The sequence below is a fragment of the Schistocerca piceifrons genome, chromosome 7, assembly GCF_021461385.2.
Source record: "Schistocerca piceifrons isolate TAMUIC-IGC-003096 chromosome 7, iqSchPice1.1, whole genome shotgun sequence".
Lineage (NCBI taxonomy): Eukaryota > Metazoa > Arthropoda > Insecta > Orthoptera > Acrididae > Schistocerca > Schistocerca piceifrons.
The window spans coordinates 451318285-451337515 of record NC_060144.1 but is presented as its reverse complement, the minus strand read 5'-3'; the positions used below and the strand labels follow the sequence as shown (position 1 = coordinate 451337515).

At 42.3% G+C, this 19231-nt stretch overlaps 1 protein-coding gene across 1 annotated transcript in view; it reads left to right on the top strand.

Annotated features, from left to right (window-relative positions):
- The window catches only part of LOC124709009 (A disintegrin and metalloproteinase with thrombospondin motifs 7-like), a 552648-nt gene that overhangs the window by 260255 nt on the left and 273162 nt on the right, over nucleotides 1–19231 (top strand). The window contains exon 10 of the mRNA XM_047240641.1: nucleotides 911–1009. Within this exon, the coding sequence (XP_047096597.1) occupies nucleotides 911–1009 (99 nt within the window). The remainder of the gene's footprint in view (nucleotides 1–910; nucleotides 1010–19231) is intronic.

Below are 19231 nucleotides of genomic sequence, written 5' to 3'. Positions count from 1 at the left end.
TTCTTAAGTGTCCTTGCTGTAGAGTTGAAGACCCTCTCAACAATTTTGTTTTAGCTGCTAACGAGTTAGCAACGAACTAAGTAGCAGGCAACTGAAACGCAATTTCGTGGAGCAATTTTTGCCACTGGGAATGATTGTCTATGGGTGTTAAGAGAAAAATCCCCAGTCTGGGGAGGAGACTTTCCATATTGTTCTACTGAATTCAGGTGACTGTGAGAAAACTAACCTCGAGGACGCTTTCCTTTTTGGTAGATCTGTATTGATTTGAGAGAAGAACAGATATGAGTCATGTTTCACTACTTGATGACATTCTTCAAGAAGTCGAAATCAATGTTTCTCACTTTCACCAAGTCTAAACAGAAATTGTGGTTGTCTCAGTGCAATTGTGCACCAACCACTGTGTGAAAGCCCCTGTGTATCAAGAACCATTGTAACGGATTTCTTCACCGTAAAGCTAAATTCAAACATGTGAAGCTAGACGGAAAAAAATATGAGGTTTGGCCAACGCCACAGATATCGTTGTACGCATCCATGGAACTCCGTGCCGGCAGCTGGTTCTTTCGTCACGACACCGTTCCATAACATAGTCCTGTTGTTTATATTTCCTGGAGTAGGCTTGTATATCCTTTGTCTTGCGCCTTATATCACTGATCTAGTGTCATAAGTCTTGTTTCTGCGGATGGAGACGGGAATGACAGTACAATGATTTCTTGCTGATGTTAAAGTGTCAGAGCGTAAACAGAGGGACTGAGAGATGCATTGAGATTGGTGGTTATTTTGATGTTAAGGTGATGGAGCTTTCTCGCAGAACTTACCGCGTGCCCTACTCATACAAAAGCAGATTGAATTTTATGTATGCTGTCTCAGGGCAACCTTTATTTGTCTCTTATTCAAGCTGTTACTATTGCAGGAATCGCACTGCAAGCGGTTGATGTGCAAGAAAGGAAATAGCAGCTGCGTATCTGATGGAAGTCCTGCTGCAGATGGAACCAAGTGTGGGGAGAATAAGGTTAGTACAGGGGAAGTCAGCTCCTCTTTAACCTCACATTGCCTTTCTTTCATACTGTGATGAAACCGAAAAGTTTTGCTGTCTAAGGAAGTAGGGTTAGGTACAAAAGATAGTTATCTTAAAAGAAGTTATGTGCAGAAATCACACGTCTCCACATAAACAGTTTATAATATCGATCTGAAATGATCTAATTAAATTTGAGAGGCTATGAAAAAATCACACTTTTTATTTGTGCTGTGTGAATAGTATGGCTGTGCAGGTAAGTGGACAGCCTGTACTGTTGAAAGAGTTCTGATGATGTCAGCATGTGCTGTTGCCAGGTTCTTCCCCTTCTCCCTCCTCTCAACTCTCTGACATCATAGGCCAATTGCCCGCTGTAATGGCGGGAAATTAAAAAATGGTGGGAAATTCAAAATAGTTTAATTGTGCTGCAAAGTTTTGCCCTAACCCTCTGGCGTCACAACTCAGAGCCCAATTGTTTTAAATGTAAATTGGAGGGAAATTCAAACAAAATGGCACTTATTATATCGGTGGGAAATCCAAGTAGTTCACTTGTGACAATTACACAGTCCAAGATGGTGGACCTGAGGATATGAGGGCAGCTTGTATAGTTTTCGTACGAACGCTTAAAAATGTGTGCATCGGGAAGGAATACAGTGAGTATACCGTGTTCAAAGCTTTGGAGGTGAGTATGCCCACGCAACATTATCCCTCCCCATAACATAACACCTGCATCACGAAACGGTAACGTTCGTCACTGTCCCACCTCTCTCCATATGAGGGTACATCCAGCAATGTCGAACATAATGGTTTTAATGGTCCAGGTGTGATGTGGAGAGGCGTAATGTTGCATGGGCTTACTGGCCTCCAAATCTCAGAACACAGTACTTGCACCTGTCGTCGTTACTGTGACAACTTACACCCATCCCCATGTGCGTCTCTTCAGGCGTGTATTCGAACGTGACTTCATTTTTTATGGATGAAAATGCACATCACATCGAATAGCGCTGGTGGAGTAGCTCTTGGAACGAGAGGATATTCAGTGAATGGACTTGCCTGCCCGTTCCCACCACTTAAATCACATCGAGCACATGTGGGGCGCATTGGGGACAGGTATTTCAGCACATCGACATGTGCGAACCACCATTCAATCGTTGTCAACCGCGATGCTGGAGGAATGGAACCCGCTACCACAAGAACATCATACCAGCTTTGTGGCCAGCATGGGAACACCTTCCGCAGCGTGCTTTGTTATACGTGGTGATCACACAACTTATTAAGAACCATGTCCCTTCGTTTGTAATGTCGAAGGGACCATCATGAGTCGCGGTGGGTTCAGCGTAATTATTGTCTTTGAATAAAAGTGTCATTTCTGTTCGTCTTACTTCGTATGTCTTTCAGTTTTCTTCTGTATTTTGCTGTACTGTACACTGCTGTAGCAGTTATTTCTATCTGGTCCATGTTTCATCGAACTCAGTTTCTTGGTAGTGACGCGTCATGTGAAAGTTCTTGTAGTCCTAAAGTTTTACACAACTGTGACGTAATGGTTCCGACGATATTCTAGTAACACACAGTTTCATTAAAAACAAAATGAAGGCAGATAATAATCTCACATACTGAATACGTATACAGGGTGTTTCAGAAGTGATAGTCAATAGTCAGGGCCATGACAGCAATGATCATTCGAAACATAACAGTCGAATATACATGAGCTGTAAAATGCATACCTTAAGAGCTATGAGCAATTCTTGATTTTCGATACTGTGAAACAAATCTATTCTATTGCAAGCTCTTTGCATTCCATATTTTGGGAAGTGGTAGTATGGACCAAAACAAGAAAAACATGTCCAGTAAACATCTGCTCTAAAATGCATACCTTTAAAGTCATCAGCACTTGTTCATTAGAAGAGTTGTGTTTCAAAGTAGTGAAGATGAACAAGTGCTCATAGCTCTTAAGGTATGCGTTTAGAGCACATATTTACTGGACATTCTTTTCTTGTTTTGATCCATGCTACCATTTCCCAAAATATGGGAAGCAAAGAGTTTGAAACAGAAGAGATTTGTTTCACAGTATAGGAGACAAAGAATTGCTGAATGCTCTTAAGGTATGCGTTTTAGATCCCATGTTTACTTGACTTTTTGTTTCGAATGATCATTCCTGTCATATACCTGAATATTGACCATCACTTTTGAAACATCCTGTATAACAAATTAATGTTTCATTATACTATGCCACAATAATGGAAGTTTTGATTGATTGTCGTAATGCGGTCACCTTGTAATACACTGGACTCGCATTCGGGAGGACGACGGTTCAATCCCGTCTCCGGCCATCCTGATTTAGGTTTCCCGTGATTTCCCTAAATCACTTCAGGCAAATGCCGGGATGGTTCCTTTGAAAGGGCACGGCCGATTTCCTTCCTCATCCTTCCCTTACCCGAGCTTGCGCTCCGTCTCTAATGACCTCGTTGTCGACGGGACGTTAAACACTAATCTCCTCCTCCTCCTCACCTTGTAATATGGATGAAGAAGTGGTCTAACGTGAACTTGCAAGGAATATCACATAGTTTTCCGCATCACCTAGTTATAAAAACTGCACTTGAACTTCCACCAGAATTTATTTTATACGAGCTCGGTCGGTTTTTTTTTGTGTTTGTTGTTTGTCATAAAAGTAGTGTCGAAGACAGTAGCTTCATTGACTTATGGTAACACCTTAAATATGCAAATATCTATTCTGTCATTTTTCCTCCTATGCCAGATAGGTCTAGAATCATTGAGTTGGAAAAGTGATGATACAGTGCGTATTTAGGCAAAAATTGTTCTTTTGACTCATTCATAATAAGTAAGCTAAAACATTTGTATCTAAGACTGCTGTATTTCTCTACCTTTAATACACAAAAGCAATTTAAATTGAAAGAAAAATAAACAGTACAATGACGTTTAACTGTAAATTTCACAAAGATGGCACTGCCTTCGATTCCCCACGCTTATTAAAAACACAGAAGCGTAAATTAATCTCTGCTTAAATTATCATCAGTTAGGAAATTGGAATATTGAAATGTATTTAAAAAGTAATATGAAATGCGTAATCGTTTTTAATTCCACATTCCACCAATTTTTAGAATTTCTTTTCTTGCGTAAGTGGTCGTCACAAACATAGTCTTCTACAGTACATGCAGCATGATTCCAAGCAGAACACCCAACAGGTGTGTGACACAATTCTTTGTCTTTATCCACTCCTCCACACATACATCATAACTCATCAGGCTCTTTGCTAGGTGTGTATAGTGATTCTAATGCGTCAGTAAACTAGTTATTGTAATAATCGTTATCGTCTTCTTAAATGTTAGAAATATCCTCTACCTCCAATCACTCTGATGCTTCTTCCTTATTCTGGTTTTCTTTTTTTTTTTTTTTTTTTTCTTTCCTGGCTCTTCAGGCTCTTCGTTAAAGCACCCACGCACGGCTTTCCTATTCTTGTTTCTCAACCTAACCTTCACTTTCTTTTCATTTCTTATTTTCTTCTTTATTTCAGCTTCTTTTCGACGAGGTTGTGCCCCTTTCTCGTTCAAAGCACAGTTATCGCAATTACAAACTGACAGGATAGAGTTCTGTTATTCACTGAAGTACTAAAGAAATTGCTACACCTGCCTAATATCGTGCAGGGCCCCGCGAGCGCGCAGAAGTGCCGCAATACGGCGTGAAATGGGCTCGACTAACGTCTGGAGTAGTGCTAGAGGGAACTCACACCGTGAATCATGCACGGCTGTCCATAAATCCGTAAGAGTACGAGGGGGTGAAGATCTCTTCTGAACAACATCCCAGATATTCTCAATAATGCTCATGCCTGAGGAGTTTGGTGGCCAGTGGAAGTGTTTCAACTCAGAAGAATGTTCCTGGAGCCACACTGTAGCAATTCTGAACGTGTGGGGTGTCGCATTGACCTGCTGGAATTTCCCAAGTCCGTCGGAATACACAATAGACATGAATGGATGCAGGTGATCAGACAGGATGCTTACGTACATGTCACCTATCAGAGTCGTATCTCTACGTATCAGGGATCCCACATCACTCCAAATACACACGCCACACACCATCACAGAGTCTCACGAGCTTGAACCGTCCCCTGTTGATATGCAGGGTTCATAGAGTCATGAGATTATCTCCATACCCGTAACGCGCATCCGCTCGATACAATTTGAAACGAGACTCGTCCGACCAGGCAACATGTTTCCAGTCATCAACAGTCCAATGCCGGTAATGACGGGCCCTGGCGAGGCATAAAGCTTTATGTCATGCAGTCATCAACGGTACACAAGTGCGCCTTCGGCTACGAAAGCCCATATCGATGATGTTTCGAAGAATGGTTCGCACTCTGACACTTGTTGATGGTCCAGCACCGAAACCTGCAGCAATTTGCGGAAGTGTTGCACTTCTCTCACGTTGAAAGATTCTCTTCTGTCGTCGTTGGTCCCGTTCTTGCAGTAGCTTTTCCCGGCCGCAGCGATGTCGGAGATTTTATGTTTCACCGGTTTCCTGATATTCACGGTACACTCGTGAAATGGTCGTACGGGAAGATCTCCACTTCACTACCTCGGCGATGCTGTGTCGCAACGCTCGTGCGCCGACTATAGCACCACGTTCAAACTCACTTTAATCTTGGTAACCTGCCATTGTCGCGGCAGTAACCGAAAGAACAACTGCTCCAGAAACTTGTTGTCGTATATAGGCGTTGCCGACCGCAGCACCGTATTCTGCCTGTTTACATATCTCTGTATTTGAAAACGCATGACTATACCAGTTTCTCTGGCGCTTCAGTGTATAATTCAGTGATATTTCCTTTCACAATGAGTTAGAACTTTTTCTTAGATCGTTTTTTGCTGTAGGGTATCAACACTCCAAGGAACCTTCACCACAATCAGCAAACATCACATGTAAGGAATAATGTATTTTTACATGTGACGAGGCGAAACTATTAATGGCGCTATTTAGTCCTAATGAATAGCATTCTGACAGCGGCTGGTTGCTGTTTTTACTTTCTTATAAGAATTCACTTGTATATGTACGCCAAAAACAAAAACACAAATTCTAGCACGCTGCCGATAAAAATAATTAGTCTTCATGTTAGATGATGTTTGGTTCGTGGGTCGCTCAACTGCGCCGTTATCAGCGCCTGTACAGATTCCCAACCTTTGCTCAGTCGAATCTCGCCACTTTCATGAATGATGATGAAATGATTAGGACAACACAAACACCCAGTCATAGCGAGGCAGGTGAAAATCCCTGACACCGCCGGGAATCCAACCCGGGACCCCGTGCTCGGGAAGCGAGAACGCGACCGCGAGACCACGCTTCATGGTAGAGATACAGATGCAATGCGTTCACAGCTTTCTTTAGGCCAAGTTTAAAATATACTACCTTGAGTTAAGTGTATGGACCGTATCTACAGCTTCAAGGAAACAGTGATTACTAGGTGTCCACTGAAATTTTAGAAGTGAAGTTTCAGGATTTTATAGTTAAGAGAGAGGATAATGAAGCGGGACGAAAAATGCGAGCTTGCAGTTTAGAATAACGTCGTCCAAAAGCCGAATATACGGACATTCGTAAGTCAGAGATCATTTGACCCTATCGTCCCAACGATGACAAGGCCGTGAGATCCGGAGAACAGAGCACGATTGAAGATAGGTGAGTTATGAAAAGGGTAGTTAAATGGCGATTATAACCTTGTTCTTACTGATAGGAGTCGAGCGTCTGCCAAATCTCTCTGGACGCATCGTGGTTTAGCAACGAAAAATGTTGGGGAGGCAAAGGTTGTTGCACTTTCGGTTCAGAAGACATCGGGCAAATGACTATAGGCAAAGGTTAGTGGAGATTTGAGCGTCTGTGAAAAGATCTATACGTGAAGTATACAACTAATTTCGTCATACCCCAGCACAAGATCTGGCCGAACACCCGAGAAAATTCTGGTCCTATGTAAAATCACTAATCGGGACTAAGGCTTCAATCCAGTCATACGTTGATCAGTCTGGTGTAGCAGTTGAAGATAGATAAACGAAAGCAGAAGTTTTAATTTTCGCGTGCAACAAATCATTCACGCAGGAGAATCATACAAACATAACGTCATTTGATCATCGTACAGAGTCCCATTTGGACGACATCGTAAAAGGCATCCCTGGCGTAGAGAAACAACTGGAAGAGTTGAAAACAAGTAAGTTGCCAGGTCCGTATTGGATCCCAGTTCAGTTTAGAAAGAATTCACTACGCCTTTCGCCCCTTACTTAGCTTGCATTTATCGCGAATCTCTCGCCCAGCGCAAAGTCTCAGGCGACTACAAAAAAGCGCAGGTAACTCCTGTATGCAAGGGGGGTAAAAAAACACCCCGAAAAATTACAGACCAGGATCCTTAACAATGTTTTGCTACAGAATTCTAGAGCGTATTCTGAGTTCGAATACAATAAATTTCCTAGAAACCGGAAAAGCTTATGTCCACGGATCAACACGGCTGTAGAAACCATCGTTCGTGTGAAACTCAGCTTGCCATTTTCTTACGTGATATACCGCTAACTGCGAATAAAGGGAAACAGACAGATTCCATGTTTCTAGATTTCCGACGAACATTTAACACGGTATCCCACTGCAGACTGTTAAAGAAGGTACGAGCATACGCAATAGATCCCCAGATATGTGAGTGGCTCGAAGATATCGTAAGTAACAGAATTCAGTATGTTGTCCTTGATGGGGAGTGTTCATCCGAGACAAGGGTGTCGTCAGGAATGCCCCAGGGAGGTGTGATAGGAGCGCTGTTATTTTCTATATATATTAATGATTTGGCAGACAGTGTGGGCAGAAGTCTGTGGTAGTTTGCTGATGATGCTGTGGTGTGGGGTAACGTGTCAAAATTTCTACTTGGTGTGATGAATGGCAGCTAGCTCTAAACGTAGAAAAAATTAAGTTAATGCGGATGAATAGAAAAAACAAGCACGGATACAGAATTACGTCGTTAAAATATTTGGACGTAACGTTACAAATGGATACGAAATGGATCGAGCATGTGAGACTGTGGTAGGGAAGGCGAATAATCGACTACGGTTTGTTGGGAGAATTTTAGGAAAGTGCGATCCATCAGTAAAGGAGGCCGCATATAGGACGCTAGTACGAGCTGCTCTTGAATATTGCTGAAGTGTTTAGGATCTGCACCACGTCAGATTAAAGAAAGACCTCGATGCAATTCAAAGGGGCGCTGCCAGATTTGTTGCCGGTAGGTTGGAACAACACGCAAGTTCGGGAACTCAAATAGTGGGAATATCTGAAGGGGAAGCACCGTTCTTTTCGTGGAACACCAGAGAGAAAGTTTAGAGAAGCGGGAATTGAATGTGAGTGCAAAACGATGCTACTATCGTACATTTCGCGCAATGACCACGAAGATGAGCTATGAGAAACTAGGGCTCATACGGAGGAACACAGAAAGCTGTTTTTCCCTCGCTCTATCTACGAGTGGAACATAGAGGAAATGGGCAGTAGTGCTACAGGGGACTCTCCGCCATGCTTGCAGAGTATGTATTTAGATATAGATATAAAAGTATGGTATGCTGCTGACAGTTGTGCAAGTGCTTTGTTGGTAGATATGATGCATCAAACCAGTCTCAGGAATGAAGACCACAACAACAACAACAACATGATTTCCAAAATGAAGCAATTCTGATGATGGTTGGCTAAGACGAGTAGACTTTCACTATATACAATGTGTGTTCCAAAATTTCCAGCCTTAAAACTGAACCTTCGTGCGTATTCGGATGGCGCATCCGTGGCTATGAAGATGAAAGAAGAATGCATCAACTTCAGAGACAGGATTTCTGTGCAACAGAGGGAAATGAGCGAATCCGAACGACGCATGACTGGGTAGACACTTAAGTTTTCGGACTAAAGCAGAGAGATTTCGTAAGAATTACATGTGTTCAGATCTACTGTTAACAATCTTCGAAAAGTCAACCAAGGAAAAACGTGTAGCCTGGTCAACAGTTCCTCCTCTAAGAAGTGACACCCAGGAAGTGAGATTCCAAGCCGCGTAGCATCGGAAACATTGTACTCGATACTGAATATAAGAGGGAATGAGAGCGAGAGAGAGAGAGAGAGAGAGAGAGAGAGAGAGAGAGACAAGGCAGATCCGAGAAGCGCTGTACCACCATACTAAAAATGGAATGTGCTCAAATCAGACTTGATAATGGAAATTTATTGCGTACTAATTATTTACGTTTACTCAAGCACAGTTAATAAACAAATATTTTGCGCAGGAATCGGGAGAAAAGACCACTGGTCAAAGTGACAGCTATAGCGCATAAATTTCCGAAATTGCTATTTTCAGCCAGATTTGTCTCCACGTTATCTTCCACACAAAGTACCTTGTCCTGTATATGGTACAGCCACCGAACTCAAACGAGTGCGAACTTGTACTCCTATTCAAACTTTGAATATCCATTCGATATCAATTCATGTTTTAGCAGAACAGATAGTTTACTAGTGCGTTATATATATTCCCCTGGTGCCAGTCTTTCGAGTTGACGCCTCTTCCGCGACTTGTGTGTCGATGGGGATGAAAAGATGATGATAAGGACAACACAGCACCCAGTCCCTGAGCGGAGAAAATCTCCGACCCAGCCGGGAATCGAACCCGGGCCATTAGGTATGACATTCCGTCGCGCTGCCCATTCAGCTACCAGGGCCGGACAAGAAAGAAATAAAAGCTGTAGAGAGAGAAAAGAGGAAACAGATTAATATATGCCCACTTTTTGCAGTTGCAAGGGTAAGTGCTTCAGAAGAAACATTGCATCTTTCCCTTCTCTACAACCGTCATCGCAATCCACTGTTTAAATTATCGCGAAATAGGGAAGATAGTGCCACAGACATGATACGTGAATTGGAGTGGCAATCATTGAAAAAAAGGCATTTTTCGTAGCGACGGGATCTTCTCATGAAATTCCAATCGCCAGTTTTCTCCTCCGATTTCGAAAACATTCTGTTGGCACCCACCTACATAGGGAGAAATGATCATCAGGATAAAGTAAAAGAAATCAGGACTCGCACAGAGAAATTTAAGTGCTCGTTTTTCCCGCGCGCCGTTCGGGAGTGGAACGGTAGAGAGACAGCATGAAGGTGGTTCATTGAACCCTCTGCCAGGCACTTTGTGAATAGCACAGAAATCACGTAGATGTAGATGTAGACTTTCAATACTGTCCCCTTCCAGACACATTTTTCTCATTTGTCCTTGTTGCAGTCTTCACAAACAGATTTTATAGTAAGTTACTATCTCCATCTCTTGTATTTATTTAATCCATTACAATCTGTTTCACGTACTTTACAAACGTTTATTCTTAAGCTTTTATGTATTTCGAACGCGGAACGAGTTAATACAGCATTTTGGGATTAGTATCCTAGAAGTGTTTCAAACAACTGATATGAGTGGTTGTTGTGCGGTCCTCTGTTGCCTGTGGATGGAATCGAAGAGCTTGACACGCTATACGGTTGTCGCCCTGTTGCTTTCAGTCCTGCAGACGAGATCTCCGTTATGCAAGCTGTTTTGCTGTCAAGAGACATGGTTGTATGGTGGTACTGCCTTTATTGGTTGTAAAGTTAATAACAGTTCAGTAGAACACAGCTTAACCACGTCCGGTTTACTGTAGGCAGTGCTCACTCTCCACTCCAAACAGTATTTAATTGTCAAATTTAATATTCGCTCACGCAACAACTGTCTGTGGTCACTTGAATATGTAACCTGAAAAGAGTAAAAACATTACCTGTAATCGTCAGTCATTTCTGGACTATTAGCTCCATCGGCTAAAAAACACTGCCTGTAGTGCAGTAATTCATAGTTAGGTGTACCTTTCGAGAAGTAAGGAAAAGTTAGTTTTGGTAAAATTACAGTATATTGAGTATTTTCTAATTTCACGTCGTAAGTAGGCTCTTCCAAAACACACAAAGAAGCAACATCTGGCACGTCCCAGAGTTGAAAATCTAATAGTGTTCCAATATTCAACTCTGTTTAATTGAAATAATTATTGGCCGGTTAGTTCAGAGGGCCCCCACGAAAAAAGAATGCTGGTAGGACAATAAAACTTGTGGAAAAATTTTTGAGAACATGCGAAAGAGAAATAAAGCACTAACCATTGAAGGAAACACATTTTAACTTCCACACGAGAGGATTCATATCTAGTGATCTTGGTGGTTAAGCAGTTTGGAACGATCGGCCAATGATTCGTTTTTCTACAAATCTGCTACGAAGCAACCGAGCGACCTCACGATCAGTATGAGATGTAGCTCTGTCGTGCATCGAAATAGAGTCCAAAGCTACTCTCTCCCGTAGAACAGGGATAACATGTTGGTAAAGCAGATCACAGTAACGTGTGCGTTCACGCTGCATGTCCTTGGAGACTGTGTTCCTCAAAGAAAAAAAGGTCTTGAACTGTGCCGTGAAACCACACAACACAGCGACGCGTTCACTATGTAGGGTAACGTAGTGAATTTTCGTTGGCGGCGATGATCCCCAAAATGCGACAACTGCGAGTGTTCACTGCCCCAGTGAGTGTAAAGTGTGCTTCATTACTCCCCAAAATGTTTGAAAGCTATATGTTGTCAACTTCAATCCTTGCAAGAAACGTAAGAGCAAAGTCTACTCAAATGTCTGCGTCACGTGGCAAAATTTAGTGAGTAATGGGAAGCTTATTTGGATACCACCTGATAATAGACTTGTGATGGAATACTCAATTTTCTCACTGCGAGACCTATACTAGTGGCTAAGAAAGGTTCTCCTACTTCATACAAAAGCCTCACTAGCTTTCCTAATTAGGAACCTAAGTTAATACCAAATTATTTATAGCAGAGGAAGGTTTTCTTGATACGATGAAGATATTATTGCTCTCTTTTCAAATAAACAAGAAAGCTATAGTTTTTCAAATGGTACTGTTGCAGACTTTCACTTCCTAAAGTGCTCATTCAAATCTGCCTGTATCTTAAACTGTTAGATTTATTAGACTGGTGATTAAGTTCGTAGCGTTTTTCCGTAAGTTTAATAACTACAACAGGTACACATAACAGAGACTTTAGTCATCAATAGCATTCTCCTTCATATTTACAACAGCCTGCCAAAGCTGGGGTAACTTTTTGATTCCGCGACTGTAGAAATCATGGTTTTGAGACGAAGAACTCATTGGAACATGTTCGGAGCGCATTTTCATCGGAAAAGGAAGTTCCTTGAGAGGGCAGGAAAGGTGAAAATCTGAGGGCGCAAGATCAGGTGAATAAGGTGCACGCGAAATGACTTCCCAATCCAACTCCTGCATAGCTTTTTTTTGTCAGTGTAGCAGAATGCGGGCAGGAGTTATCGTGATGTAGTCTCACTTCGCGCAGTCTTCCAGATCGTTGTTGTGGGATTTCGTCTGCAAGATATTCAGTTGTTGACAATAAATGTCAACAGTGATAGTCACAACTCGGGGAAGAAATTCGTAGCACACCACACCGTTGCTGTTACACCAGATGCATAACATTGTCTTTTGAGGACGCGCGTAGGTATTCGTACGGTGAGCTGCCCCATCGTTTGGGCTCAACCATTCCTGTCTTTTCCGTACGTTAGCATAAATACAAAAAAAAAAAAAAAGTTCGAATGGCTCTGAGCACTATGGGACTTAACATCTGAGGTCATCAGTCCCCTCGAACTTGGAACTACTTAAACCTAACTAACCTAAGGACATCACACGCATCCATGGCCGAGGCAGGATTCGAACCTGCGACTGTAGCGGTCGCGCGGCTCCAGACTGTAGCGCCTAGAACCGTTCGAACACACTGGCCAGCGCCAACGAGCATGCAGAGATGTGCATACAGCCACCCACAGATTTTTGTGACTTTCACTGAGAGCATGCGGTACCCATTTCTGAACCTTCCTCATTGCATGAAAATGTCGCATTGTGATGGAATGATTACAGTTCATCCCATTTGCCATTCTCGATTACACTGACGTGGGTCATTGTGGATTAATGCATTTAAAGGATCTTCATCAAACCCTGAAGGTCTTCCTGAACTCTGAGAGCCACTAATGTCAAAACGATCCTCCTTAAAATGAGAAAACCATTTTCTTCCCAAGCTTTGTCCAAAGGCATTATCCTCATACAAGTGGAAAATGTTTCTGGCTGCCTCCGCTGCTGTCTGCTGTCATCCTCCTACTGAACTTTAACAGGAGAATATGTCGGAAATGTTCAGATTTCTCCGCTTGGGACTCCATTTTCTAGTGTCCATAACTCCACTCACCGTCTCCACATGGCAAAATGGCAATACGTAAACTCAAATAGAACAATGACTTCAGATAAAAAGTGACAATCCATAAATAAAAATAGCAACCGGAATACCAACATGCAAACAAAATCGTTACGAACCTATGCAAAAACCTAATACAAGCTTGAAAACTGGCTCAGCGTTACTATCGTTTATAGTAAACTGAGCAAGATGTGAATCAAACCAAGGAGAAATTTCGAAAGCCAATTAAAGTTCAGGGGGAAGAAACAAAGATGTTAAAATTTACGCTGACTTTATAATTTGTTAGAGACAGAAGAGGACTTGAAAGAGCAGTCTTCTGAGGAGGTTGTGTGATTAACAAAAACCTAAGTAATACTAGGGTAATATAATGAGTCGGATTAGACCAGGCGATGCTAAGGAGACTCAATTAGAAAATGGGACCCTTAAAGTAGCACATGAAGTTTGTTTGCTATTTGAGCAACAAAATAGCTCAGAATGGCAGAAGTAGAGAGGATGCAAATTGCACAGCGGCTGTAGCACGAAAAGCATTTCTGAAAAAAAATGATGAATTTGCTTACATCTAACGTAAATTTAAAAGTCAGAAAGTCTTTCCTCGAGGTATTTGCCTGGAGTGTAGCCTTGTGGCGGAGAAGCATTTCAGACAAGAAGAGTTTAGGAGTTTTGAAATGTGATGTTACAAGAGAATGCCGAAGATTAGGTGGGTAGATTGAATTGGTGAAAAACTCCGTTTCTGGTACAGCTTGGCCAGAAGAAGGGATTGGCTGACAGCACATATCCAGAAGCATGGAGGAATGGCCTATTTTGTAATGGAAGAAAGTATGTGGCGGGGGGTGAAAATCGTAAAAGGAGATCAATGCTCGAATACAGCAAACAAGTTGAAATGGATATAAATTTCGGTAGTTTTGCAAAGATGAAGAGATTTGCACAGAATAGACTAGAATAGGGACCTGCACCAAACCAGTCTTCGGACTGAAGTCCACAACAACAATAACACACGGTGCTGACATTTCTAATCTATGCGTTAAGCAAAAATTATTGGAAATCTGTATTTTTTTAATTTTTATATCGGAAATACACACTTAGATATATAACTTGTAAAATAGATAAAGTGGCTAAACATACTTTTCAGGATGATGTTTTACTGCTCAACTTCACAAACTATTAAAATTTAGGTTTGTAACGTCTGTAACGTGGCACAGTTCACAATTATGAAAAAACTCGATTTTCTCTTAAATATTAACTGTGTTGGCTTGGAACTCTGGATACTTTAAATTTGTATTCACCTAAACATGTACATTATTTTTGTATGCTTGTTGATTCAGCTGCCTGTACTTACGGATTTTATACAACCTGCAACACCTTCAACTACCGCGGGTAAGATTTTCAGATTCTCTCGCTCATAACACTCAGACTATTAGTACTACAGAAGAAATAATAAGGATCTTTATGCAGGAAATTTAATGTAGTTGAATTCTGTGCTGAGATACGTTTTCGCTAGAGGCCATATTTTCCGAATTATTCAAGAAAAACGTACAAAATGACCTTCAAACGCGTTTTCCTTGAATAACTCGCAAACTGTGGTCTCCAGCTATACGTAACCCAGTACAAAATTTAACTACAATAAATTTCTTACAAAAAGATCCTGTTAACTTTTCTGTAGGACTAATAGTTTACATGTAGCAAGCTAGAGAATATAAAAGTCTCGCCTGTGGTTTTTCAAGGCATCGAGGTTTACATTAAACCCAGCAGTAGGGGCAACTGACTGATCCTGTATACAGGCTGTAACTGGTAGTTGTAAGTGCAGGTATTTGTATTGGTGACTGAGGACGGCGTACTGAACAACATTACATCAGTATATTCATCATTTGCAGGCTAATAACTATAGCTATTACATGTCGTATGCTTTTAGGGTGGTTACTACCACGAAGCATGCGTGCCACGAGCAACCCAAAGTGCTTAATTTTCCTGAACAACAGATTGGGTGCTGAAGTGTGGACGCGAGAACGCAAAACGGTGAGTCTAGACCGACAGGCATAATCCGCATAATAGTGCAGTTACGACCATGCAGAAAACATCAGGTCGTAATCCTGCCTCGGGCATGGATATGTGTGATGTCCTTAGGTTAGTTAGGTATAAGTAGTTCTAAGTTCTAGAGGACTGATGACCTCAGAAGTTAAGTCCCATAGTGCTCAGAGCCATTAGAACCATTTTGTGTCATGTTTGTGGGAAGACTGTTTGGTGCAGAGAAAAACAACCAGAGCACTGATGAGTTAAGGTACCACATATAGAAATATCTGCACTTGTACCCGTTTCACCCTGTATATTAATTAACAATCATTTTAAGACGCCACACACCGTTGGGTGGCTTGCGGAGTATCGATGTAGATGTAGATTGCGCAGTAGTTACCCACAAGCGATGAGCCACATATGCAGGCCCAGCAAACGGAAGGGGGAATCCCCGGTCTTTCAGCGCAGAAGGTGAATCATCCTACAGCTTGTGCGCTTCGAGCACACATCATTCTCCACATGGTGGGAACTCGGCTTCTTCGTAACAAGAAAACGGAACTGTAACACAAGAGCCAGTGTCTGGAAAGACTGGAGCGCTGGCGGTAGGATAAGAGGAGCGCTAGGCGGGAGGTCTGCTGGGATCCTCTCGACGGTGTCCCTGAAAGAGCGGCCAGTGTCGGCGGAGTTGGCAGGGCGCCGCGTTGGCCCCAGGCCCGCTGATTCATCAGCAGGACGTGCCAGCCGGCGCTGCCGGACGACGCTTCCGAGCCGCGCGTCCTTAGCGCCGATACTACGGGGGCATTCATAACAGCTGCCGCGGATGTTCTAAATATACCTTGGGGGAGAGAGGGGGGGGGGGGGGACAAAATCGTATTTGACTTGAAAATTAAACTTGCCTGACGACCGAGGAATATCTCTTTGCAATATGTGCGAAAGCTCCTACCAACTGTCCTTTCCTATGTGGTGGCGAGTAGTCAAAGGCGTCTGTAGTTTCAAGAGGATAGTGCGATCAGTTCCACGACAGTATTCCTTTGTTCAAATCCGCATCATTTAGGCATGACTGTAGACATCGAACGATTCCAGAGACAGGGTCAACGATTTTAAGACGTTGTTACAGCATATACAGAAAGGTAACAGAACCTCCTCTGTAACGTAAGCAGAAATCGCTGGAAGAATGACCGCATAGTTCCCCCGAAACCCTGCTGGGTCAAGTTAGAGAAGCTGTATTAAAAGAAGACTGTGGCACCATTATGCCGCCACCATTTTAAATCTTGCGTGGCGCTTATGCGAATAAGGTGAGAGAGATCAGTGCACGTACAGAGGCATACAGCAGTCGCTTTTCCCTCGAACAATACGCGAATGGAATAGGACAGAAAGTCGATAATACCAGTGTGAAGTCACTTTCGCCATGCTGAGTGGCTTTCGGAGTATATCTGCAGGCGTCGAAGTAACTGTAACTTGTTTCCTAACTTTTCTTTATGACGAGACAAAGTTCATGGGAGCAGGACTTTGCATGCTCTGATCAGAATCAATGACTTAAAGGCTACAAAGTGAAACGAACCCTAATGGTAATCCTATATAAATTTAGGTTCAAACATGGCTCTAAGCACTATGGGACTTAACATCTGCGGTCATCAGTCCCCTAGAACTTAGAACTACTTAAACCTAACTAACCTAAGGACATCACACACATCCATGCCCGAGGCAGGATTCGAACCTGCGACCGCAGCAGTCGCGCGGTTCCGGACTGAGCGCCTAGAACCGCTAGACCACCGCGGCCGGCTATAAATTTAGGCATGTATGGAAGTGAAGCCATGTATGGAAGTGAAACAAGGACGATAAATAGTTTGGACAAGAAGAGAATAGGAGCTTTTGAAATGTGGTGATACAGAAGAATGCTGAAGATTAGATAGGTAGATCACATAACTAATGAAGAGGTATTGAGTATAATTGAGGAGAAGAGGAGTTTGTGACACAAATTGACTAGAAGAACAGATCGGTTGGTAGGACATGTCCTGAGACGTCAAGGGATCACCAATTTAGTATTGGAAGGCAGCGTGGAGGGAAAAAATCGTAGAGGGAGACCAAGAGATGAATACACTAAGCAGATTCAGAAGGATGTAGGCTGCAGTACATACTGGGAGATGAAGCAGCTTGCACAGGATAGAGTAGCATGGAGAGCTGCATCAAACCAGTCTCAGGACTGAAGACCACAACAACAACAACAACATATAAATTTACATATTAAACTATGAAATCCACATACTTAGTTTCACAGAGAGATTCCGTGATGCTGGTACAAACTTTCAGAGATGATAGAGAATGGTAAATCTGTCAATCCAAAATAAGTGACCCTGGTATGAAAACAACGACAATTTTCGTGATACTTCAGAACCGGAATACATGTTTCGGTACTGTTGCTGCTAAGACTTTCAACTTTCAACTTTCAGAGGTGGTAGTATTTCTCATGTACATGGGTTCTAAATGGTGGTTCAAATGGCTCTGAGCACCATGGGACTCAACATCTTAGGTCATAAGTCCCCTAGAACTTAGAACTACTTAAACCTAACTAACCTAAGGACATCACACACACCCATGCCCGAGGCAGGATTCGAACCTGCGACCGTAGCAGTCCCGCGGTTCCGGACTGCAGCGCCAGAACCGCTAGACCACCGCGGCCGGCACATGGGTTCTAAGATGCTTACCTTAAGAACTATGAGCACTTGTTCATCTTCGATAATGTGAAATACATCTCTTCTACTGAACAAGTGCCCATAGCTCTTAAGGTATGCATCTTAGAGCCTATGTTTATGGGACATTTCTTTTTTTGGTGCTTACTACCACCTCGAAAAATATGGAAACCGAAAGAGCTTGCAGTAGAAGAGATGTGGTTCACAGTATCGAAGATGAACAGCTGCTCACAGCTATTAAAGTACGCATCTTAGAACCCATGTTTACCAGACATTTCGTCTTATTCTGCCCATACTGCCATCTCTGAAAGTTGCTTACCCCACAATCTTAGCAACAACAGTACCGGAACATATATTCTAATGCCAGAAGTATCAGAAAGATTTTAGCTTATAACTTTCTGCTCGTTTCCGGACCGGGACCCCACCTCAATCTGAAACATCTACCCTTCTCCATCATGCCTGAAAGTTTGTACCAGCAACACGGAATCGCTCCGTGTATTGCAGCAGTACTAACGCCGTCAATGCTCTGTTGCACCTACATCCACTTCTGCACTCCTCAATATACATACGCTGGAGAGCAATATGTATATAGTGTTCTAATCTCATTTCCTCCCTTTGTTATTTCGTTCACAGGTGATATATGGGAAGAAAGACTGTCAATAAAATTATATGTGAGCGGCAGTTTCTCTCATTTTAGCGTCGTGGCCATTACACGATATGTATGTAGGAGGAAGCTATATGTTTCTCGACAAGGGTTTGAACGTAATCTCAAAGAACACTTTAAGTCAGGCTCTCGATGATTCATCATCAGTTCAGATACTGCAGCAAAATGCTGGTTCAAAGGCTGTTACTAGATACTCTATATTTCGTAAAGATATCGATCAAACTAAAACCTAAACTAAATTATGGTCAACAATTTTTTTTTCATACAGAAGAAACGCAATTACGTAACTTTATAAGGTAGCCTCTGCGATGTGTAACATAAGTATTTCATTTCTTTGAAAGTGAGAAGTAGACTTACGAATGAATTATTTTCGTTTGGGCGCCACCTAGTCGTGCTCTCCGGTTTTCACCTCTTCATTGGATCGATATTATTTTCCTCCAAATCCTTCTGTCAGTAGTTAGAAATGTAAAAACACTGGACCTTAAGGCTACTAAAACTACGAACAGAATAGTGATGGTACTTTAAACGCTCACAAATTGGCGGTAATGAAATTAGGTGGCA